Raw genomic sequence first — 24,998 nt, forward strand, 5'->3', positions numbered from 1 at the left:
TGTTTCACCATGTTGGTCAGCTGATCTCGAACTCCTGGCCTCAGGTGATCCACCCGCCTCGGCCTCCCACAGTGCTGGGATCACAGGCGTGAGCCACTGCACCCGGCTAACTTTTGTATTTTTAGTAGAGAGAGGGTTTCACCATGTTGGCCAGGCTGGTCTCGAACTCCTGGCCTCAGGTGATCGCCTGCCTCGGCCTCCCACCTGGGATTAACAGTGCTGGGATTATAGGCGTGAGCCACCGCGCCCGGCCTTGGATGCCTTATCCTTTGATTTGATGTCCTCTTTCTCTTTTGCAGAATTAAAACAAGGAATTTCCCAAGACTTGGCTTCTTCCTCAGATTAGACAGATATAAGATAGCAAGGCAGTTAACAGAAAAAGCTATCAAGGTAAATGCTCCTTGGGACTCAGTGGGGAGGGGGACACTTTTTTAAAAGGACATTTGTTTTGAAACTTGGAATCTGTCAGTCTGGTCTCTGACTCACTGTGTCCCGAGCTGCAGCCTCCTCCCTGTGGGGACTTGGCTGACGTTACCTTTTGTTTACTTACTTATTTTTGAGATGAAGTCTTGCTCTGTTGCCCAGGCTGGAGTGCAGTGGCACAATCTCAGCTTCCACAACCTCTGCTTCCTGGGTTCAAGCAATTCTTGTGCCTCAGCCTCGATTAGCTGGAACTACAGGTGCATGCCACCATGCCCAGCTAATTTTTAGTAGAGATTATTTAGTAGAGATTGTATTTTTAGTAGAGATGGAGGTTTCACTGTGGCCAGGCTGCACTCCAGCCTGGGTGACAAGCGAGATTCCATCTCAAAAAAAAAAAATTACATTATTGGGTGATGGATGCCCCCAAATCTCAGAAACCAGCACTAAAGAGCTTATCCATGCAATCAAGTCTGCCTCTTCCCCCAAAATGATTGAAATAAAATAAAATATCTCTTGCCATTTTAGGAGAAGAAGATTTTCTCTATTTACGGACACTACCCGGTGGTCCAGGCCGCTCTGCGAAGGAAGGGCTGGGTGGAGAAGAAGTTCCACTTTTTGCCCAAGTCATTCCGGATGTCGAGGACGAAGGCGCTGGGGTTACTGGTAGCTATCGGAGGCGCGTCTCAGCTCAGGGCGTGTGTGTCTGTCACAGGCAGGGGGAGTCGGCACTGGCCTGACTGTGGTGCCGCCCCTCGGTCTGGTGTGCCTGATGGGGTGTCTCCGACCCCAGGTCTCCATCGCCTCCTGGCCTCCCCCCCCCAGGCGGTGTGCCAGGCAAACTCTTTCAAGTCCCCAGCTGCTCCCTTCTCAGAGTCCCTGTGGCCCCCGCCCAGGCCTCCTCCTGCCGGGCGATTTCTGTCATCCTCTCTCTGCCTGGCCCGGCCGTCCCTCCTCCAGCCCCAGGTCCCCGAATCCACTCCTCAGGCCCCCGGCGCTGGCTGCTCCTGGCTGACATCTGCACAGCTGTGTCTGTGTCCTCTTGGCCCCATTGAGACCCGATCAAATGTCCCCCTCCTCTCCACCCCTGCCGTGGCCCCTCAGCCTCTATCACTCCCACCCCCATCCCGGGCTGTCTCCACGTTCCACACCAGGGACACCTGGGCCTCCAGGAATCCGAGGCCCCCAAGCCCTGTCACAGCTGTGGGGAGGTTCTATGCAGTGGACGCTCACTGGATGTGTGGGGGCTGCCGAGCGCCCCGAGCCTGACTCAGGACCCACAAAGGCACCTGCTCCACCAGGGAAAGGCCCCACCTGGAGCAAGGTTTCTGGAAGTAAAAGTTGCTGTCCTGCCTGCGGTGGTGGTAACGGACACAGGCGGGAAGTTGGCTGAGGCTCCATGTTCAGGCCTCCCCGTGTTTCTTGGCAGATGTTACATGTGGCAAAGTCAAAGAAAATCAAGAAATGGCCTTGGAGAAAACAGACGACATCCACAACGTGATGGTACGTCCCCGCGCGCATCGTGGGCGTCCCCGCGCGCATCGTGGCGTCCCCGCGCGCATCGTGGCGTCCCCTGCGTGCATCGTGGGCATCCCCGCGCGCATTGTGGGCGTCCCCGCGTGCATCGTGGCGTCCCCTGCATGCATCGTGGTCAGCGCGCCTCTCCAAGGCTTCTCACACCACCACCCTGCTCCATGCCCACTCGCCCATGTCTGGGGGATGGCAGCCCAGCGGGGGCAAAGCCCCAGTCACAGCGGGCCCCTGAGGGCAGCAGGGCCTGGCTGCCCCAGGGGTGGGGCGAGCCCTTTGGTGCTGGATGAGCCACTGTGCAGTGAGTGGACCCTGTCCTCCCAGCTCCCCTCCACCCACACCAGGCTGGCTTGCCACGTGCACGTGAAGCTGAGGGCACTGAGGCCCAGCAGGGCTTGGCAGCTGGCCAGTGTGTTGCAGGATGGGGCCTGGCCAGCAAGTGAGCTGGGGTCTCCAGCACCACGGCAGTATGCCCCTCCCCACCTCCCCAGCCCAGCCTAGCCCTGAGGGCTCCCAACCCTCCACCATAAAGAGGACGAAAGAGAAACCAGTGAGTGGGAGGCGACATTGCAGTACTTAAAATTTAAAAGATCAAATGTCCAGAATATATGAAGAACTCACAAATCAGCAATGAAAAGACAAATAGAAAATGGGCCCAGACTTGATGAGGCACCTCCCACATGGCCAATGAGCTCGTCCTTCCAGGTTCCTGGAGTCAGTGCCTTTCCCATAGAGCGTTGGGTGCTCCAGCGGCTCCCACAGGTCCGTGGGCAGTGGTGTGGACACAACAGAACATTCCTCACTGTTCTGGAGGCTGGAGTCCGGGTCAGGGCAGCGTGGCTGGGCTCTCTGAGAGTGTCCTGCTTCACGGGCAACTGGCTTCTCTCTGCGTCCTCACACAGGGCAAGGGTTTTTCTGGGGCCTCTTTGTAAGGGTGCAAGCCCATCATAAGGGGCTCAGGCTCATGACCTAATCCTAAAGCCCGCCTCCTATGCCATCGCCCTGGGGGTGAGGATTGTAACACATGCATTCCGGAGAGACAGAAAACACTCTGCTCATTGCGCCTGGAGGAGAGACAGCTGCAGGGGCAGTTACCTGGTGGGGGTGGCTGGGGGGACTTCGCCTCTGTTGATGATGCTGTTTCTCACTCTGTACACAGTGGTGAGTGGTTAGCAGTTAGTGTGCTATTATTTACACACACACACACTATATATATTTTTTTGGAGGGGCGTGTTTTGAGATGGAGTCTCACTCTGTTGCCCATGTTGGAGTGCAAAGGTGCGATCTCAGCTCATTGCAAACTCTGCCTCCCAGGTTCAAGTGATTCTCCTGCCTCAGCCTCCCGAATAGCTGGGATTACAGGCGCCCACCACCATGCCTGGCTAATTTTGTATTTTTAGTACAGACGTGGTTTCACCATGTTGGCCAGGCTGTGTCTTGAACTCCTGGCCTCAGGTGATCTGCCAGCCTTGGCCTCTCAAAGAGTTGGGATGACAGGTGTGAGCCACTGCAACCCAGCCTGGTTGGAATTTTGACTTAACAGATGCCATTTTGTAAACAGAAAAGCACAACCACACGCCCCCAGCTCCACGCCCAGCCCCTCTATCAGCAGGGCAGGAGCAGGAGGCCAGAGCCTGGGGCTCAGGGAGGGGTGTGCAGGGCCCATGGTGCAGGCCTGGGGGGCTTCCGTCCTGGGGACTGTGAGCTCTGAGTTATGAAGTGTTGTGTCCATCTCGGCAAGTGGTGCGTCCCCACACCCACGCAGACCCCATGCGGAGGGCTCAGGCCCCACCTGCAGCCCCACATCAGGGGTGGCTCCCCAGAACCCGAGGCCCCTCTGTGGAAACCCTGCGTGGTCCTGGTTGCGCCCCCACATCCTGTGCACAGGAGGAGCACAAGGAGCACTACTGCTGCAGCAGAGCCCAGCTGGGATCCCCACGCTGCACACCATGTATCCACTGATGGTCGCCTCGCTCCACCCTGTCCTGGCTGGTGTGAACCTTGGATGCTGAACATCAATAAATACTTCTTCTTGCCAGTCTAGGTTGGTAAAAAACGAGATGCCGTACCTCCTCTGGACCATCAAGAGGGACGCCATTGACTATCACAGCCTGACCTGCGACCAGATGCTGAACCATTATGCAAAGACAGCCTCCTTCACCACCAAGGTGAGCCGGCTGCTTGGGCATAGCGGGAGTTGGCAAGGGTTGTGGTGGGAAGGGGCTTTCTGCAGCCATTAGGGACCCTCGGTGGCTGGTCAGTGACCACAGGTGGCCATCGGCAGCCCACCAGCCACCGCCTGGGTGCCTCCCAGGACTCCTGGTCTAAGGCCGTGGCCAGAATCACTCAGTGCCCACCCCACTCCCTGCACCCCTGTGCCCTTTGCTCTGTATCTCTGGGTGAATCCGGGCCCACAGAAAACCCCTTCCTCAGAGCACAGAGGCCAAGCCAAAGATGGGGCTGAGTGGGGGCTGCCTCAGGGCTTTAGGTGCTGAAAGAGCTGTGGGTCCCCAGGGAAGAGGTGCCGCTCCCCGCAGGGCACTCCCCCGCCTCCCCCGGCCTCCAGCCCTGCACAGAGGCAGCTTTCCATACCCTTCCCACCAAGGCCCAGGGCTGGGGCCGCCCAGGACGCAGGGTGTGGGGACCCTGCTGACGGAGGGGTCCGGGAAGAGGGGCTTCCCTGGCACAGAGGTCCCTCTCAACAGTCCAGGTGCGCTGCCTCAGCACAGCGTGGGGCGGAGGTGCGGGACAAGGCTCCCTGCTGCACGTAATACCCCAGGGTCAGGCCAGCGCCAGTGCTGCTTCTGGAAACACAGCCCCTTCAAAGACCCTGTGTGCAGAGCCAGTCAGCGTGTGCTGTGTTTTCTGGGGGCCGGCCACTTTTTTCCTTAACGGGGTGACAGACCAGACGTTGGGGTGCGGGGACTTCACGATATACCCCTCTAACGGCGAGTGCTGCATTGTGTGTGGTGGGCAGTGCTGGGCGTGTGGCCGCATTCCGGGTTCGGCAGCCGGTCCTCCCTCTCCTGGGGCCTGAGCTGTGGGACACCCTGTGGCCCGTTTAGGGGCCTGGAGGGAGCCCCAGTGCCCACTGCCCTCGGTGCCTCAGCTGCAGCCTCCCCATTCCCCGGGACCTGCCACGCCCCCCACTGCCTCAAGGATGCGTCTGAGCCTGCCCTGCACATCCACATACCGACTGCTGGGACCGGCTGGAGGGGGTGGCCTGGGGCCCTGGGGGACCGTGTGTCTGGGGGGGAGGGATCTGCCCTAGGGGTGCTGTGTGGTGCCCCATGGCCAGGCAAGTCCGAGGTGGACGGCCCATCCTCACCTTGTGAGCGAGGCAGAGCTGAGCTGAGCTGCCCCTTGTACCTAACGTCCCGCTGTCTCTGAAGATCGGGCTGTGTGTGAACATGCGGAGCCTGCCCTGGTACGTCCCGGCCAACCCAGACTCCTTCTTCCCGCGTTGCTACAGCCTCTGCACCGAGAGCGAACAGCAGGAATTCCTGGGTAAGTGAGGAGACGGCAGAGGACCCCAGGGTGGTCAGCAGAGAGGCTTCTAGAAATATCCCCCTGGTGCTGAGACAGACTGATGGGGCAGGGTCTGAGGACAGAGGACCGGAGAGAGGCCTCCCATGGCCATGGTTGTGGCAGTACAGGGGCCAGGGACCCCGGGGAGGGAGGGAGGGCAGGCAGGGAGTGTGTGGTTCTGCACTAGGCCTGTGGAAAGTGCGGCGAGCAGCTGGGGCAAGGCCAGCTCCGTGGTTGGAGGCCAAGGGGTACAGTTGGATGGCTGCAGTCTCAGAGGCGCTGCAGGGAGAAGGGCGGGCAGAGTGGGGGTGTGGGAGCAGGCCTGGGCCCCACCGGCTGTGAGGGCGGGAAGTGGGGCGGGTCGGGGAGCGTCCATTGCCCTGGCCCCATCTCCAGTCCCCAGTCCCAGCTCGGGCAGATGGGGCGAGGCCGTGCTGTCCTTTCAGAAGACTTCCGGCGCACCATGGCATCCAGCATCCTCAAGTGGGTGGTCAGCCACCAGAGCTGCAGCAGGAGCGGCAGGAGCAAGCCCAGGGGCCAGAGGGAGGAGGCTGGGAGCAGCGACCTGAGCAGCAGGCAAGGTGCGCTGGGCTGGGCAGGGCAGGGCCAGGCCACCAGAGCTCGCGGCCTCCATGGGGGCCCTCCCGCCTCCTGGGTGTGGTCAGTCCTGAGGGTCGTGGCAGCCGGGACCGGATGCAGCGATGCCTCAGACTCTTGATTCTCATGGCAAATGGGTTTTCTCTTCTAACCGTGGGGCTAAACATCAAAGTCACCCCGTTTGTAAAGCACCTGGCTGTTAACGCAGCCCTGGACATCTGAGTCCACACTCACCGCCACAGTCCCGTGCCATGGACGTGGTTCCAGCCTGTGGTCAGAAGCCTGCCCTGCCCCACGGCCACCACGATGCGGCATCCTGAGTCTCCTAAGGGGCCCCATGGGAGAGGACACAGGAAGCCCCAGGGAGAGGCACCCCTGGGTGGTACAGGGATGTGAACCAGCCGTCGTGTTTTTGGACAAAACCCAAATCTTTTTTGTGGTGGTTGGTTTTAATAAAATGTACTTTCTAGGGCAGTTTTAGGTCACAGCACAGCCGAGCAGAGGGTACAAGATTTGCCACACTCCGCTGCCCCCGTGCCTCCCCCACCACCAGCATCCCCCGCCAAAGCAGTGTATTTCAGCTGTTGACAGATGAACGTTGGTGCATTAAACTTTTAGAGTGTATTTGAGCAAACAGTGATTTGTGCCAATCAGACGGCTGCAGTGCTCCACCGAGGGGAAAACCCTTCTAGGTAAACGTGGAAACGGAGGAAATAAATCCTGATTGGTGAACGCTGGAGCAGTGGCCTTGTTTGTGCTGAGTGACAACTTGTTCCCAGCTGGCTGCCTGCGATTGGCTGTGCTTAAGTTTCGTTTTCAATTCTGAGTTAGGTTGTGGTTTGCGTTTGTCGGAGACCAGGTCACTGATGGCCTCCTAATTAATGGTTTTTTTTGAGATGGAGTCTCGCTCTGTCACCCAGATTGAAGTACAATGGTGCGATCTGGGCTCACCGCAACCTCCGCCTCCTGGGTTCAAGCAATTCTCCTGTCTTAGCCTCCTGGGTAGTTGGGTGCCCAACACCACGCCCGGCTAATGTTTTGTATTTTTAGTAGAGACGGGGTTTTGCCACGATGGCCAGGCTGGTCTCAAACTCCTGACCTCAGGTGATCCACCCACCTCGGCCTCCCACAGTGCTGGGATTACAGGCCACCGCACCCGGCCTAATTAATGATTTTAACACAATTGGTGAACCTGCACTGACACATCATGGTAACCCAAATGGTGTTATACATTCTACAGGCTTGGACAATGTGTGATGCCATGTATCCACCATTCCAACATCAGACAGAGACGATCCCTGGCCCTAAAACTCCCTGTGCTCTGTCTCTTCATCCCCCCACCCGGAGCTCCTGGCTACCACTGGTGTTTTTCCTGTCTCCGTGGTTTTGCCTTTTCTAGAATGCCATGCGGTTAGAACGACGTAGCATGGAGCCTTTTCCGATGGGCTTCTTCGACTTAGGAATATGCACTTCAGATTCCTCCGGGTCTTTTCATGACTTGAGAGCTCATTTCTTTTTAGGGCTGAGTAACATACATTCCACTGTCTAGATCCACCACTGTTTACTTATCTATTCATCTGCTGAAGGACATCTCAGTCACTTCCAGGTTTTGACTATCATGAATAACGTTTTTCTCGATATCTGTGTGCAGGTCTTTGTGTGGCCATGAGTTTTGAATTCATTTGGGCAAATACCAAAGAATGCACTTACTGGGTGGCATGGCAAGAGTATGTTTCATTTTGTAAGAAACTGCCAGAATGTCTTCCAAAGTAGCTGCACCATTTTGCATTTCCACCAGCAATGAGGGAGAGTTCCTATTCTCCACATCCTCACCAGCCTTTGATGTGGTCAGTGTTCTGTTTGCAGCATTCTCCCGGGTCTGTATTAGTGTCTCATTATTGTCATGATTTTGTTGTGAGACAGGGTCTCACTGTGTTGCCCAGGCTCGTCTCAAACTTTCAGGCTCAAGTGAGCCTCCTGTGTCAGCTTCCCAAAGTGCTGGGATTACAGGCGTGCCCAGCCTCCATTTCCTTGTGAATTTCTGAGGGTATTTTATAGAAAAAACTTGTAGATATGGAATTGCTAGTCCATAGCAGTATATGATATTGAGCATGTGTTCATATGCTTGTTTTCCATCTGTACGTGTTTTCAGTGAGGTGACTGTTCAGATTGCTCATTTAAAATTGTTTCCTGGCTGGGTGCAGTGGCTCACACCTGTAATCCCAGCACTTTGGAGGCTGAGGTGGGTGGATCACTTGAGGTCAGGAGTTTGAGACCAGCCTGGCCAACATGGTGAAACCCCATCTCTACTAAAAATACAAGATTATCCGGGCATGGTGGTACACACGTGTAATCCCAGCTACTCAGGAGGCTGAGGCAGGAGAATCACTTGAACCCAGGTGGCGGAGGTTACAGTGAGCCAAGATCTTGCCATCCAGCCTGGGCGACAAGAGCAAAATTCTGTCTTAAAAAAATAAAATAAAATAAAATTATATTTTCTTGTCGTTGAGTTTCAAGAGTTCTCTGTATACTCTAGGTAATATTCCTTTATTAGATGTGTGCAAGTATTTCCTCCCAATCTATGGCTCATCTTCTCATTGTCTTGACATCTTGATATTGTTCTTTACAGAACAGAAGTTTTTCATTTTAATGACGTTGAACTTATCAGTAATTGCTACTGTGAGGAGCTGAGGGTCTAGCGGCGGGGTCCACCAAGGAGCTGAGGGTCTAGCGGCGGCGTGCGCCAAGGAGCTGAGGGTCTAGCGGCGGGGTGCGCCGAGGAGCTGAGGGTCTAGCGGCGGGGTCCGCCGAGGAGCTGAGGGTCTAGCGGCGGGGTCCGCCGAGGAGCTGAGGGTCTAGCGGCGGGGTCCGCCGAGGAGCTGAGGGTCTAGCGGCGGGGTGCGCCGAGGAGCTGAGGGTCTAGCGGCGGGGTGCATATGTTTCTTGTGAGGGCATAGCACTCACAGAACCATTGGAGGTTGGGACTATTCAGGAGGGAGGAAGTCACCTGCCCAGATGCAGGCGTGACATCCAGGGTGGCCTCCCAGAGAAGCTTGGTTGGGTATTGGAGTGCCTGTCTGGGGGTCTGGGATACTTGTTGGGTATTGGGGCACAGAGGGAGTGGAGCGGACTTTGTCCATGGCTTTAGGCCTCACCCCTCGAGGCGGGCAGGACTGTCCCTGGGTGGGGTTCCCACTCCATGTGCCTGTGTCTGGGTTTCAGATGCCGAAAATGCTGAGGCAAAGCTCAGGGGTCTCCCGGGGCAGCTTGTGGACATCGCGTGCAAGGTGTGCCAGGCCTACCTGGGGCAGCTGGAGCATGAGGACATCGACACGTCAGCGGACGCCGCGGAGGACCTCACCGAGGCCGAGTGGGAGGACCTGACACAGCAGTACTACTCCCTCGTTCAGTAAGACTTGCACAGACCCCCGTCACGTGTCGGAGCCGTGAGCGCGGACTTCAGGAGCTTCCGGGGCAGTGCATTGGGTCACCTGTCTGGGCATTAGGTTACCTGTGGAGTATTGAGTGTTGGGATGCCTGTCCTGGCATTGGGACTCCTGTCTGGATGTCTGGGATACTTGCTGGGTATTGGGGTATCTGTCTGGATCTTGGGGCTTCTGTCTGGATGTCTGGGATGCTTGTTGGGTATTGGGGTGTGCCTGGATCTTAGGATGCCTTACAGGTGTCGGGGTGCCCAGGCGGTCTGTTGCCTGTCCCACCAGGCCCCTGATGACTGTCGAGAGGATGATACCCCCTCAAGGGGCCTTTAGGGAGTAGCATTGTCTTGTGTATCTTCAAAATCCAGAACGGTATGATGTCATTTGAGTCCCCCACAGCCCGAGACAGGCAGGTGGGGTTTGTCTGTTTTGCAGCTGGGGCACCTGCCTCACTCTTGGCATTGGTGAGTGACTGGCAGAGGTGTGCCTGGGCCCAGAGCTCCTGGCAGCTGGCGAGTGACTGGCAGAGGTGTGCCTGGGCCCAGAGCTCGGCAGCTGGCGAGTGACTGGCAGAGGTGTGCCTGGGCCCAGAGCTCGGCAGCTGGTGAATGACTGGCAGAGGGGTGCCTGGGCCCAGAGCTCGGCAGCTGGTGAATGACTGGCAGGGGTGTGCCTGGGCCCAGAGCTCAGCAGCTGGTGAATGACTGGCAGAGGGGTGCCTGGGCCCAGAGCTCCTGGCTCACTGACTCTCATCATCACCATTCACCACTCCAGGTGTCCAAAGGCTGACCCTGACCTTCCTGCCCCTGCTGAGGGCCCAGTTCTTCCTGGGGCCAGGGGTTCTGCACTCCCTTGGCAGTGGCCACCAGAGAGAGGAGCTGGGCGGAGGTGGGCCTGGCCCCCCAGGAGCATGAGCAGCTGCCGGCCAATGGGAGAGTCAGGAAAGTGACTTGATTCAGAGGGTCTGCAGCAGCTTCATGCTTCATCCCAGGGTGCTGTTGGTTCCTTTGTTTCTTTCTTCTTCTTGTGAATTAATCAAGTATTTTTCTTTTCCTTTTATTGAGGGATTACATAACTACAGTTAAGGGCATGCAGTGTATAATCGTATTTGTACATGTGGACGAAATTTTGCTTACGTGTCCACCTGCGTAGCCACAGCCCACTTGAGACAGAAGACGTTTCCAGTCCCCTGTCAGCTCCTGTTAACCTTTCTTGGGAGAACCCCCACAGGGTCACACCTATTCTGGCTCCTGCAGCCATGAACCAGTTTTGTTTTCAGATTTCACATTTGGGGAACAGTCTGTGCTCTCTCGTTTATGACTTCTTTTACCCAACATGAAATCTGTGAAGTCCATCCACGCTGGCACATGTAAGATCTGTGAGGTCCGTCCATGCTGATACACGTGAGGTCTGTGAGGTCCGTCCATGCTGATACACGTGAGGTCTGTGAGGTCCGTCCATGCTGATACACGTGAGGTCTGTGAGGTCCGTCCACGCTGGCACACGTGAGATCTATGAGGTCCGTTCATACTGGCACACTTGAGGTCCATGAGGTCTGTGAGGTCCCTCCACGCTGGCACACGTGAGATCTATGAGGTCCGTTCATACTGGCACACTTGAGGTCCATGAGGTCTGTGAGGTCCCTCCACGCTGGCACATGTAAGATCTGTGAGGTCCGTCCATGCTGATACACGTGAGGTCTGTGAGGTCTGTCCACGCTGGCACATATGAGATCTATGAGGTCCCTCCACGCTGGCACACGTGAGATCTATGAGGTCCGTTCATACTGGCACACTTGAGGTCCATGAGGTCTGTGAGGTCCCTCCACGCTGGCACACGTGAGATCTATGAGGTCCGTTCATACTGGCACACTTGAGGTCCATGAGGTCTGTGAGGTCCATCCACGCTGGCACATGTAAGATCTGTGAGGTCCGTCCATGCTGATACACGTGAGGTCTGTGAGGTCCGTCCACGCTGGCACATATGAGATCTATGAGGTCCCTCCACGCTGGCACACGTGAGATCTATGAGGTCCGTTCATACTGGCACACTTGAGGTCCATGAGGTCTGTGAGGTCCCTCCACGCTGGCACACGTGAGATCTATGAGGTCCGTTCATACTGGCACACTTGAGGTCCATGAGGTCTGTGAGGTCCGTCCACGCTGGCACATGTAAGATCTGTGAGGTCCGTCCATGCTGATACACGTGAGGTCTGTGAGGTCCCTCCACGCTGGCACACGTGAGATCTATGAGGTCCGTTCATACTGGCACACTTGAGGTCCATGAGGTCTGTGAGGTCCCTCCACGCTGGCACATGTGAGATCTATGAGGTCCGTTCATACTGGCACACTTGAGGTCCATGAGGTCTGTGAGGTCCATCCACGCTGGCACATATGAGATCTATGAGGTCCCTCCACGCTGGCACACGTGAGATCTATGAGGTCCGTTCATACTGGCACACTTGAGGTCCATGAGGTCTGTGAGGTCCCTCCACGCTGGCACACGTGAGATCTATGAGGTCCGTTCATACTGGCACACTTGAGGTCCATGAGGTCTGTGAGGTCCATCCACGCTGGCACATATGAGATCTATGAGGTCCCTCCACGCTGGCACACGTGAGATCTATGAGGTCCGTTCATACTGGCACACTTGAGGTCCATGAGGTCTGTGAGGTCCCTCCACGCTGGCACACGTGAGATCTATGAGGTCCGTTCATACTGGCACACTTGAGGTCCATGAGGTCTGTGAGGTCCCTCCACGCTGGCACACGTGAGATCTATGAGGTCCGTTCATACTGGCACACTTGAGGTCCATGAGGTCTGTGAGGTCCCTCCACGATGGCACATGTAAGATCTGTGAGGTCCGTCCATGCTGATACACGTGAGGTCTGTGAGGTCTGTCCACGCTGGCACATATGAGATCTATGAGGTCCCTCCACGCTGGCACACGTGAGATCTATGAGGTCCGTTCATACTGGCACACTTGAGGTCCATGAGGTCTGTGAGGTCCCTCCACGCTGGCACACGTGAGATCTATGAGGTCCGTTCATACTGGCACACTTGAGGTCCATGAGGTCTGTGAGGTCCATCCACGCTGGCACATGTAAGATCTGTGAGGTCCGTCCATGCTGATACACGTGAGGTCTGTGAGGTCCGTCCACGCTGGCACATATGAGATCTATGAGGTCCCTCCACGCTGGCACACGTGAGATCTATGAGGTCCGTTCATACTGGCACACTTGAGGTCCATGAGGTCTGTGAGGTCCCTCCACGCTGGCACACGTGAGATCTATGAGGTCCGTTCATACTGGCACACTTGAGGTCCATGAGGTCTGTGAGGTCCGTCCACGCTGGCACATGTAAGATCTGTGAGGTCCGTCCATGCTGATACACGTGAGGTCTGTGAGGTCCCTCCACGCTGGCACACGTGAGATCTATGAGGTCCGTTCATACTGGCACACTTGAGGTCCATGAGGTCTGTGAGGTCCCTCCACGCTGGCACATGTGAGATCTATGAGGTCCGTTCATACTGGCACACTTGAGGTCCATGAGGTCTGTGAGGTCCATCCACGCTGGCACATATGAGATCTATGAGGTCCCTCCACGCTGGCACACGTGAGATCTATGAGGTCCGTTCATACTGGCACACTTGAGGTCCATGAGGTCTGTGAGGTCCCTCCACGCTGGCACACGTGAGATCTATGAGGTCCGTTCATACTGGCACACTTGAGGTCCATGAGGTCTGTGAGGTCCCTCCATGCTGGCACACGTGAGATCTATGAGGTCCGTTCATACTGGCACACTTGAGGTCCATGAGGTCTGTGAGGTCCATCCACGCTGGCACATATGAGATCTATGAGGTCCCTCCACGCTGGCACACGTGAGATCTATGAGGTACGTTCATACTGGCACACTTGAGGTCCATGAGGTCTGTGAGGTCCCTCCACGCTGGCACACGTGAGATCTATGAGGTCCGTTCATACTGGCACACTTGAGGTCCATGAGGTCTGTGAGGTCCCTCCACGCTGGCACACGTGAGATCTATGAGGTCCGTTCATACTGGCACACTTGAGGTCCATGAGGTCTGTGAGGTCCGCCCACGCTGGCACATGTAAGATCTGTGAGGTCCGTCCATGCTGATACACGTGAGGTCTGTGAGGTCCCTCCACGCTGGCACACGTGAGATCTATGAGGTCCGTTCATACTGGCACACTTGAGGTCCATGAGGTCTGTGAGGTCCCTCCACGCTGGCACACGTGAGATCTATGAGGTCCGTTCATACTGGCACACTTGAGGTCCATGAGGTCTGTGAGGTCCATCCACGCTGGCACATATGAGATCTATGAGGTCCCTCCACGCTGGCACACGTGAGATCTATGAGGTCCGTTCATACTGGCACACTTGAGGTCCATGAGGTCTGTGAGGTCCCTCCACGCTGGCACACGTGAGATCTATGAGGTCCGTTCATACTGGCACACTTGAGGTCCATGAGGTCTGTGAGGTCCGTCCACGCTGGCACATGTAAGATCTGTGAGGTCCGTCCATGCTGATACACGTGAGGTCTGTGAGGTCCGTCCACGCTGGCACACGTGAGATCTATGAGGTCCGTTCATACTGGCACACTTGAGGTCCATGAGGTCTGTGAGGTCCGTCCATGCTGATACACGTGAGGTCTGTGAGGTCCGTCCACGCTGGCACACGTGAGATCTATGAGGTCCGTTCATACTGGCACACTTGAGGTCCATGAGGTCTGTGAGGTCCCTCCACGCTGGCACACGTGAGATCTATGAGGTCCGTTCATACTGGCACACTTGAGGTCCATGAGGTCTGTGAGGTCCCTCCACGCTGGCACATGTAAGATCTGTGAGGTCCGTCCATGCTGATACACGTGAGGTCTGTGAGGTCTGTCCACGCTGGCACATATGAGATCTACGAGGTCCCTCCACGCTGGCACACGTGAGATCTATGAGGTCCGTTCATACTGGCACACTTGAGGTCCATGAGGTCTGTGAGGTCCCGCCACGCTGGCACACGTGAGATCTATGAGGTCCGTTCATACTGGCACACTTGAGGTCCATGAGGTCTGTGAGGTCCATCCACGCTGGCACATGTAAGATCTGTGAGGTCCGTCCATGCTGATACACGTGAGGTCTGTGAGGTCCGTCCACGCTGGCACATATGAGATCTATGAGGTCCCTCCACGCTGGCACACGTGAGATCGATGAGGTCCGTTCATACTGGCACACTTGAGGTCCATGAGGTCTGTGAGGTCCCTCCACGCTGGCACACGTGAGATCTATGAGGTCCGTTCATACTGGCACACTTGAGGTCCATGAGGTCTGTGAGGTCCGTCCACGCTGGCACATGTAAGATCTGTGAGGTCCGTCCATGCTGATACACGTGAGGTCTGTGAGGTCCCTCCACGCTGGCACACGTGAGATCTATGAGGTCCGTTCATACTGGCACACTTGAGGTCCATGAGGTCTGTGAGGTCCCTCCACGCTGGCACATGTGAGATCTATGAGGTCCGTTCATACTGGCACACTTGAGGTCCATGAGGTCTGTGAGGTCCATCCACGCTGGCACATATGAGATCTATGAGGTCCCTCCACGCTGGCACACGTGAGATCTATGAGGTCCGTTCATACTGGCACACTTGAGGTCCATGAGGTCTGTGAGGTCCCTCCACGCTGGCACACGTGAGATCTATGAGGTCCGTTCATACTGGCACACTTGAGGTCCATGAGGTCTGTGAGGTCCCTCCACGCTGGCACACGTGAGATCTATGAGGTCCGTTCATACTGGCACACTTGAGGTCCATGAGGTCTGTGAGGTCCATCCACGCTGGCACATATGAGATCTATGAGGTCCCTCCACGCTGGCACACGTGAGATCTATGAGGTCCGTTCATACTGGCACACTTGAGGTCCATGAGGTCTGTGAGGTCCCTCCACGCTGGCACACGTGAGATCTATGAGGTCCGTTCATACTGGCACACTTGAGGTCCATGAGGTCTGTGAGGTCCCTCCACGCTGGCACACGTGAGATCTATGAGGTCCGTTCATACTGGCACACTTGAGGTCCATGAGGTCTGTGAGGTCCGTCCACGCTGGCACATGTAAGATCTGTGAGGTCCGTCCATGCTGATACACGTGAGGTCTGTGAGGTCCCTCCACGCTGGCACACGTGAGATCTATGAGGTCCGTTCATACTGGCACACTTGAGGTCCATGAGGTCTGTGAGGTCCCTCCACGCTGGCACACGTGAGATCTATGAGGTCCGTTCATACTGGCACACTTGAGGTCCATGAGGTCTGTGAGGTCCATCCACGCTGGCACATATGAGATCTATGAGGTCCCTCCACGCTGGCACACGTGAGATCTATGAGGTCCATTCATACTGGCACACTTGAGGTCCATGAGGTCTGTGAGGTCCCTCCACGCTGGCACACGTGAGATCTATGAGGTCCGTTCATACTGGCACACTTGAGGTCCATGAGGTCTGTGAGGTCCGTCCACGCTGGCACATGTAAGATCTGTGAGGTCCGTCCATGCTGATACACGTGAGGTCTGTGAGGTCCGTCCACGCTGGCACACGTGAGATCTATGAGGTCCGTTCATACTGGCACACTTGAGGTCCATGAGGTCTGTGAGGTCCGTCCATGCTGATACACGTGAGGTCTGTGAGGTCCGTCCACGCTGGCACACGTGAGATCTATGAGGTCCGTTCATACTGGCACACTTGAGGTCCATGAGGTCTGTGAGGTCCCTCCACGCTGGCACACGTGAGATCTATGAGGTCCGTTCATACTGGCACACTTGAGGTCCATGAGGTCTGTGAGGTCCCTCCACGCTGGCACACGTGAGATCCATGAGGTCCGTTCATACTGGCACACTTGAGGTCCATGAGGTCTGTGAGGTCCGTCCACGCTGGCACACGTGAGATCTATGAGGTCCGTTCATACTGGCACACTTGAGGTCCATGAGGTCTGTGAGGTCCCTCCACGCTGGCACACGTGAGATCTATGAGGTCCGTTCATACTGGCACACTTGAGGTCCATGAGGTCTGTGAGGTCCCTCCACGCTGGCACATGTAAGATCTGTGAGGTCCGTCCATGCTGATACACGTGAAGTCTGTGAGGTCTGTCCACGCTGGCACATATGAGATCTATGAGGTCCCTCCACGCTGGCACACGTGAGATCTATGAGGTCCGTTCATACTGGCACACTTGAGGTCCATGAGGTCTGTGAGGTCCCTCCACGCTGGCACACGTGAGATCTATGAGGTCCGTTCATACTGGCACACTTGAGGTCCATGAGGTCTGTGAGGTCCGTCCACGCTGGCACATGTAAGATCTGTGAGGTCCGTCCATGCTGATACACGTGAGGTCTGTGAGGTCCGTCCACGCTGGCACACGTGAGATCTATGAGGTCCGTTCATACTGGCACACTTGAGGTCCATGAGGTCTGTGAGGTCCGTCCATGCTGATACACGTGAGGTCTGTGAGGTCCGTCCACGCTGGCACATGTGAGATCTATGAGGTCCCTCCACGCTGGCACACGTGAGATCTATGAGGTCCGTTCATACTGGCACACTTGAGGTCCATGAGGTCTGTGAGGTCCGTCCACGCTGGCACATGTAAGATCTGTGAGGTCCGTCCATGCTGATACACGTGAGGTCTGTGAGGTCCCTCCACGCTGGCACACGTGAGATCTATGAGGTCCGTTCATACTGGCACACTTGAGGTCCATGAGGTCTGTGAGGTCCCTCCACGCTGGCACATGTGAGATCTATGAGGTCCGTTCATACTGGCACACTTGAGGTCCATGAGGTCTGTGAGGTCCATCCACGCTGGCACATATGAGATCTATGAGGTCCCTCCACGCTGGCACACGTGAGATCTATGAGGTCCGTTCATACTGGCACACTTGAGGTCCATGAGGTCTGTGAGGTCCCTCCACGCTGGCACACGTGAGATCTATGAGGTCCGTTCATACTGGCACACTTGAGGTCCATGAGGTCTGTGAGGTCCGTCCACGCTGGCACATGTAAGATCTGTGAGGTCCGTCCATGCTGATACACGTGAGGTCTGTGAGGTCCCTCCACGCTGGCACACGTGAGATCTATGAGGTCCGTTCATACTGGCACACTTGAGGTCCATGAGGTCTGTGAGGTCCCTCCACGCTGGCACACGTGAGATCTATGAGGTCCGTTCATACTGGCACACTTGAGGCCCATGAGGTCTGTGAGGTCCATCCACGCTGGCACATATGAGATCTATGAGGTCCCTCCACGCTGGCACACGTGAGATCTATGAGGTCCGTTCATACTGGCACACTTGAGGTCCATGAGGTCTGTGAGGTCCCTCCACGCTGGCACACGTGAGATCTATGAGGTCCGTTCATACTGGCACACTTGAGGTCCATGAGGTCTGTGAGGTCCCTCCACGCTGGCACACGTGAGATCTATGAGGTCCGTTCATACTGGCACACTTGAGGTCCATGAGGTCTGTGAGGTCCCTCCACGCTGGCACACGTGAGATCTATGAGGTCCGTTCATACTGGCACACTTGAGGTCCATGAGGTCTGTGAGGTCCATCCACGCTGGCACATATGAGATCTATGAGGTCCCTCCACGCTGGCACACGTGAGATCTATGAGGTCCGTTCATACTGGCACACTTGAGGTCCATGAGGTCTGTGAGGTCCCTCCACGCTGGCACACGTGAGATCTATGAGGTCCGTTCATACTGGCACACTTGAGGTCCATGAGGTCTGTGAGGTCCGTCCACGCTGGCACATGTAAGATCTGTGAGGTCCGTCCATGCTGATACACGTGAGGTCTGTGAGGTCCGTCCACGCTGGCACACGTGAGATCTATGAGGTCCGTTCATACTGGCACACTTGAGGTCCATGAGGTCTGTGAGGTCCGTCCATGCTGATACACGTGAGGTCTGTGAGGTCCGTCCACGCTGGCACACGTGAGATCTATGAGGTCCGTTCATACTGGCACACTTGAGGTCCATGAGGTCTGTGAGGTCCCTCCACGCTGGCACACGTGAGATCTATGAGGTCCGTTCATACTGGCACACTTGAGGTCCATGAGGTCTGTGAGGTCCCTCCACGCTGGCACATGTAAGATCTGTGAGGTCCGTCCATGCTGATACACGTGAGGTCTGTGAGGTCTGTCCACGCTGGCACATATGAGATCTACGAGGTCCCTCCACGCTGGCACACGTGAGATCTATGAGGTCCGTTCATACTGGCACACTTGAGGTCCATGAGGTCTGTGAGGTCCCGCCACGCTGGCACACGTGAGATCTATGAGGTCCGTTCATACTGGCACACTTGAGGTCCATGAGGTCTGTGAGGTCCATCCACGCTGGCACATGTAAGATCTGTGAGGTCCGTCCATGCTGATACACGTGAGGTCTGTGAGGTCCGTCCACGCTGGCACATATGAGATCTATGAGGTCCCTCCACGCTGGCACACGTGAGATCGATGAGGTCCGTTCATACTGGCACACTTGAGGTCCATGAGGTCTGTGAGGTCCCTCCACGCTGGCACACGTGAGATCTATGAGGTCCGTTCATACTGGCACACTTGAGGTCCATGAGGTCTGTGAGGTCCGTCCACGCTGGCACATGTAAGATCTGTGAGGTCCGTCCATGCTGATACACGTGAGGTCTGTGAGGTCCCTCCACGCTGGCACACGTGAGATCTATGAGGTCCGTTCATACTGGCACACTTGAGGTCCATGAGGTCTGTGAGGTCCCTCCACGCTGGCACATGTGAGATCTATGAGGTCCGTTCATACTGGCACACTTGAGGTCCATGAGGTCTGTGAGGTCCATCCACGCTGGCACATATGAGATCTATGAGGTCCCTCCACGCTGGCACACGTGAGATCTATGAGGTCCGTTCATACTGGCACACTTGAGGTCCATGAGGTCTGTGAGGTCCCTCCACGCTGGCACACGTGAGATCTATGAGGTCCGTTCATACTGGCACACTTGAGGTCCATGAGGTCTGTGAGGTCCCTCCACGCTGGCACACGTGAGATCTATGAGGTCCGTTCATACTGGCACACTTGAGGTCCATGAGGTCTGTGAGGTCCATCCACGCTGGCACATATGAGATCTATGAGGTCCCTCCACGCTGGCACACGTGAGATCTATGAGGTCCGTTCATACTGGCACACTTGAGGTCCATGAGGTCTGTGAGGTCCCTCCACGCTGGCACACGTGAGATCTATGAGGTCCGTTCATACTGGCACACTTGAGGTCCATGAGGTCTGTGAGGTCCCTCCACGCTGGCACACGTGAGATCTATGAGGTCCGTTCATACTGGCACACTTGAGGTCCATGAGGTCTGTGAGGTCCGTCCACGCTGGCACATGTAAGATCTGTGAGGTCCGTCCATGCTGATACACGTGAGGTCTGTGAGGTCCCTCCACGCTGGCACACGTGAGATCTATGAGGTCCGTTCATACTGGCACACTTGAGGTCCATGAGGTCTGTGAGGTCCCTCCACGCTGGCACACGTGAGATCTATGAGGTCCGTTCATACTGGCACACTTGAGGTCCATGAGGTCTGTGAGGTCCATCCACGCTGGCACATATGAGATCTATGAGGTCCCTCCACGCTGGCACACGTGAGATCTATGAGGTCCATTCATACTGCACACTTGAGGTCCATGAGGTCTGTGAGGGTCCCTCCACGCTGGCACACGTGAGATCTATGAGGTCCGTTCATACTGGCACACTTGAGGTCCATGAGGTCTGTGAGGTCCGTCCACGCTGGCACATGTAAGATCTGTGAGGTCCGTCCATGCTGATACACGTGAGGTCTGTGAGGTCCGTCACGCTGGCACACGTGAGATCTATGAGGTCCGTTCATACTGGCACACTTGAGGTCCATGAGGTCTGTGAGGTCCGTCCATGCTGATACACGTGAGGTCTGTGAGGTCCGTCCACGCTGGCACACGTGAGATCTATGAGGTCCGTTCATACTGGCACACTTGAGGTCCATGAGGTCTGTGAGGTCCCTCCACGCTGGCACACGTGAGATCTATGAGGTCCGTTCATACTGGCACACTTGAGGTCCATGAGGTCTGTGAGGTCCCTCCACGCTGGCACACGTGAGATCCATGAGGTCCGTTCATACTGGCACACTTGAGGTCCATGAGGTCTGTGAGGTCCGTCCACGCTGGCACACGTGAGATCTATGAGGTCCGTTCATACTGGCACACTTGAGGTCCATGAGGTCTGTGAGGTCCCTCCACGCTGGCACACGTGAGATCTATGAGGTCCGTTCATACTGGCACACTTGAGGTCCATGAGGTCTGTGAGGTCCCTCCACGCTGGCACATGTAAGATCTGTGAGGTCCGTCCATGCTGATACACGTGAAGTCTGTGAGGTCTGTCCACGCTGGCACATATGAGATCTATGAGGTCCCTCCACGCTGGCACACGTGAGATCTATGAGGTCCGTTCATACTGGCACACTTGAGGTCCATGAGGTCTGTGAGGTCCCTCCACGCTGGCACACGTGAGATCTATGAGGTCCGTTCATACTGGCACACTTGAGGTCCATGAGGTCTGTGAGGTCCGTCCACGCTGGCACATGTAAGATCTGTGAGGTCCGTCCATGCTGATACACGTGAGGTCTGTGAGGTCCCTCCACGCTGGCACACGTGAGATCTATGAGGTCCGTTCATACTGGCACACTTGAGGTCCATGAGGTCTGTGAGGTCCGTCCATGCTGATACACGTGAGGTCTGTGAGGTCCGTCCACGCTGGCACATGTGAGATCTATGAGGTCCCTCCACGCTGGCACACGTGAGATCTATGAGGTCCGTTCATACTGGCACACTTGAGGTCCATGAGGTCTGTGAGGTCCGTCCACGCTGGCACATGTAAGATCTGTGAGGTCCGTCCATGCTGATACACGTGAGGTCTGTGAGGTCCCTCCACGCTGGCACACGTGAGATCTATGAGGTCCGTTCATACTGGCACACTTGAGGTCCATGAGGTCTGTGAGGTCCCTCCACGCTGGCACATGTGAGATCTATGAGGTCCGTTCATACTGGCACACTTGAGGTCCATGAGGTCTGTGAGGTCCATCCACGCTGGCACATATGAGATCTATGAGGTCCCTCCACGCTGGCACACGTGAGATCTATGAGGTCCGTTCATACTGGCACACTTGAGGTCCATGAGGTCTGTGAGGTCCCTCCACGCTGGCACACGTGAGATCTATGAGGTCCGTTCATACTGGCACACTTGAGGTCCATGAGGTCTGTGAGGTCCGTCCACGCTGGCACATGTAAGATCTGTGAGGTCCGTCCATGCTGATACACGTGAGGTCTGTGAGGTCCCTCCACGCTGGCACACGTGAGATCTATGAGGTCCGTTCATACTGGCACACTTGAGGTCCATGAGGTCTGTGAGGTCCCTCCACGCTGGCACACGTGAGATCTATGAGGTCCGTTCATACTGGCACACTTGAGGCCCATGAGGTCTGTGAGGTCCATCCACGCTGGCACATATGAGATCTATGAGGTCCCTCCACGCTGGCACACGTGAGATCTATGAGGTCCGTTCATACTGGCACACTTGAGGTCCATGAGGTCTGTGAGGTCCCTCCACGCTGGCACACGTGAGATCTATGAGGTCCGTTCATACTGGCACACTTGAGGTCCATGAGGTCTGTGAGGTCCCTCCACGCTGGCACACGTGAGATCTATGAGGTCCGTTCATACTGGCACACTTGAGGTCCATGAGGTCTGTGAGGTCCGTCCACGCTGGCACATGTAAGATCTGTGAGGTCCGTCCATGCTGATACACGTGAGGTCTGTGAGGTCCCTCCACGCTGGCACACGTGAGATCTATGAGGTCCGTTCATACTGGCACACTTGAGGTCCATGAGGTCTGTGAGGTCCCTCCACGCTGGCACACGTGAGATCTATGAGGTCCGTTCATACTGCACACTTGAGGTCCATGAGGTCTGTGAGGTCCATCCACGCTGGCACATATGAGATCTATGAGGTCCCTCCACGCTGGCACACGTGAGATCTATGAGGTCCGTTCATACTGGCACACTTGAGGTCCATGAGGTCTGTGGAGGTCCCTCCACGCTGGCACACGTGAGATCTATGAGGTCTTTTCATACTGGCACACTTGAGGTCCATGAGGTCTGTGAGGTCCGTCCACGCTGGCACATGTAAGATCTGTGAGGTCCGTCCATGCTGATACACGTGAGATCTATGAGGTCCGTCCACGATGGCACACGTGAGATCTATGAGGTCCGTTCATACTGGCACACGTGAGGTCCATGAGGTCTGTGAGGTCCGTCCATGCTGATACACGTGAAGGTCTGTGAGGTCCGTCCACGCTGGCACACGTGAGATCTATGAGGTCCGTTCATACTGGAACACTTGAGGTCCATGAGGTCTGTGAGGGTTCTCCACGCTGGCACACGTGAGAATCTATGAGGTCCGTTCATACTGGCACACTTGAGGTCCATGAGGTCTGTGATGGTCCCTCCACGCTGGCACACGGAGATCCATGAGGTCCGTTCATACTGGCACACGTGAGGGTCGCAATGAGGTCCATGTGAGTCTACGAGGTCCATCACGCTGGCACACGTGGATCTATGAGGTCCGTTCATACTGGCACACTTGAGGTCCATGAGGTCTGTGAGGTCCCGCCACGCTGGCACACGTGAGATCTATGAGGTCCGTTCATACTGGCACACTTGAGGTCCATGAGGTCTGTGAGGTCCATCCACGCTGGCACATGTAAGATCTGTGAGGTCCGTCCATGCTGATACACGTGAGGTCTGTGAGGTCCGTCCACGCTGGCACATATGAGATCTATGAGGTCCCTCCACGCTGGCACACGTGAGATCGATGAGGTCCGTTCATACTGGCACACTTGAGGTCCATGAGGTCTGTGAGGTCCCTCCACGCTGGCACACGTGAGATCTATGAGGTCCGTTCATACTGGCACACTTGAGGTCCATGAGGTCTGTGAGGTCCGTCCACGCTGGCACATGTAAGATCTGTGAGGTCCGTCCATGCTGATACACGTGAGGTCTGTGAGGTCCCTCCACGCTGGCACACGTGAGATCTATGAGGTCCGTTCATACTGGCACACTTGAGGTCCATGAGGTCTGTGAGGTCCCTCCACGCTGGCACATGTGAGATCTATGAGGTCCGTTCATACTGGCACACTTGAGGTCCATGAGGTCTGTGAGGTCCATCCACGCTGGCACATATGAGATCTATGAGGTCCCTCCACGCTGGCACACGTGAGATCTATGAGGTCCGTTCATACTGGCACACTTGAGGTCCATGAGGTCTGTGAGGTCCCTCCACGCTGGCACACGTGAGATCTATGAGGTCCGTTCATACTGGCACACTTGAGGTCCATGAGGTCTGTGAGGTCCCTCCACGCTGGCACACGTGAGATCTATGAGGTCCGTTCATACTGGCACACTTGAGGTCCATGAGGTCTGTGAGGTCCATCCACGCTGGCACATATGAGATCTATGAGGTCCCTCCACGCTGGCACACGTGAGATCTATGAGGTCCGTTCATACTGGCACACTTGAGGTCCATGAGGTCTGTGAGGTCCCTCCACGCTGGCACACGTGAGATCTATGAGGTCCGTTCATACTGGCACACTTGAGGGTCCATAGAGGTCTGTGAGGTCCCTCCACGCTGGCACCTTGAGATCTATGAGGTCCGTTCATACTGGCACACTTGAGGTCCCATGAGGTCTGTGAGGTCCGTCCACGCTGGCACATGTAAGATCTGTGAGAGGTCCTGTCCATGCTTGATACACGTGAGGTCTGTGAGGTCCCTCCACGCTGGCACGGCGTGAGATCTATGAGGTCCGTCATACTGGCACACTGAGGTCCATGAGTCTGTGAGGTCCCTCCACGCTGGCACACGTGAGATCTATGAGGTCCGTTCATACTGGCACACTTGAGGTCCATGAGGTCTGTTGAGGCCATCCACGCTGGCACATATGAGATCTATGAGGTCCCTCCACGCTGGGCACGACGTGAGATCTATGAGGTCCATTCATACTGGCACACTTGAGGTCCATGAGGTCTGTGAGGTCCCTCCACGCTGGCACACGTGAGATCTATGAGGTCCGTTCATACTGGCACACTTGAGGTCCATGAGGTCTGTGAGGTCCGTCCACGCTGGCACATGTAAGATCTGTGAGGTCCGTCCATGCTATACACGTGAGGTCTGTGAGGTCCGTCCACGCTGGCACACGTGAGATCTATGAGGTCCGTTCATACTGGCACACTTGAGGTCCATGAGGTCTGTGAGGTCCGTCCATGCTGATACACGTGAGGTCTGTGAGGTCCGTCCACGCTGGCACACGTGAGATCTATGAGGTCCGTTCATACTGGCACACTTGAGGTCCATGAGGTCTGTGAGGTCCCTCCACGCTGGCACACGTGAGATC

At 56.0% G+C, this 24,998-nt stretch overlaps 1 protein-coding gene across 1 annotated transcript; it reads left to right on the plus strand.

The window, feature by feature from the left end:
- Window positions 1-299: 299 nt before the first annotated feature.
- LOC115895752 (protein monoglycylase TTLL8-like) lies at window positions 300-9,484 on the plus strand (the record flags this gene model as incomplete). The annotated part of the gene is given in 9 exon segments (XM_030926369.1): window positions 300-335; window positions 338-390; window positions 949-1,045; window positions 1,048-1,086; window positions 1,850-1,923; window positions 3,990-4,118; window positions 5,343-5,457; window positions 5,925-6,059; window positions 9,298-9,484. Coding segments are annotated over 9 exon segments (865 nt in total), but the record flags the coding sequence as incomplete, so codon positions are not given.
- Window positions 9,485-24,998: the final 15,514 nt, after the last annotated feature.

Source organism: Rhinopithecus roxellana, unplaced genomic scaffold (assembly GCF_007565055.1).
Source record: "Rhinopithecus roxellana isolate Shanxi Qingling unplaced genomic scaffold, ASM756505v1 contig2173, whole genome shotgun sequence".
Lineage (NCBI taxonomy): Eukaryota > Metazoa > Chordata > Mammalia > Primates > Cercopithecidae > Rhinopithecus > Rhinopithecus roxellana.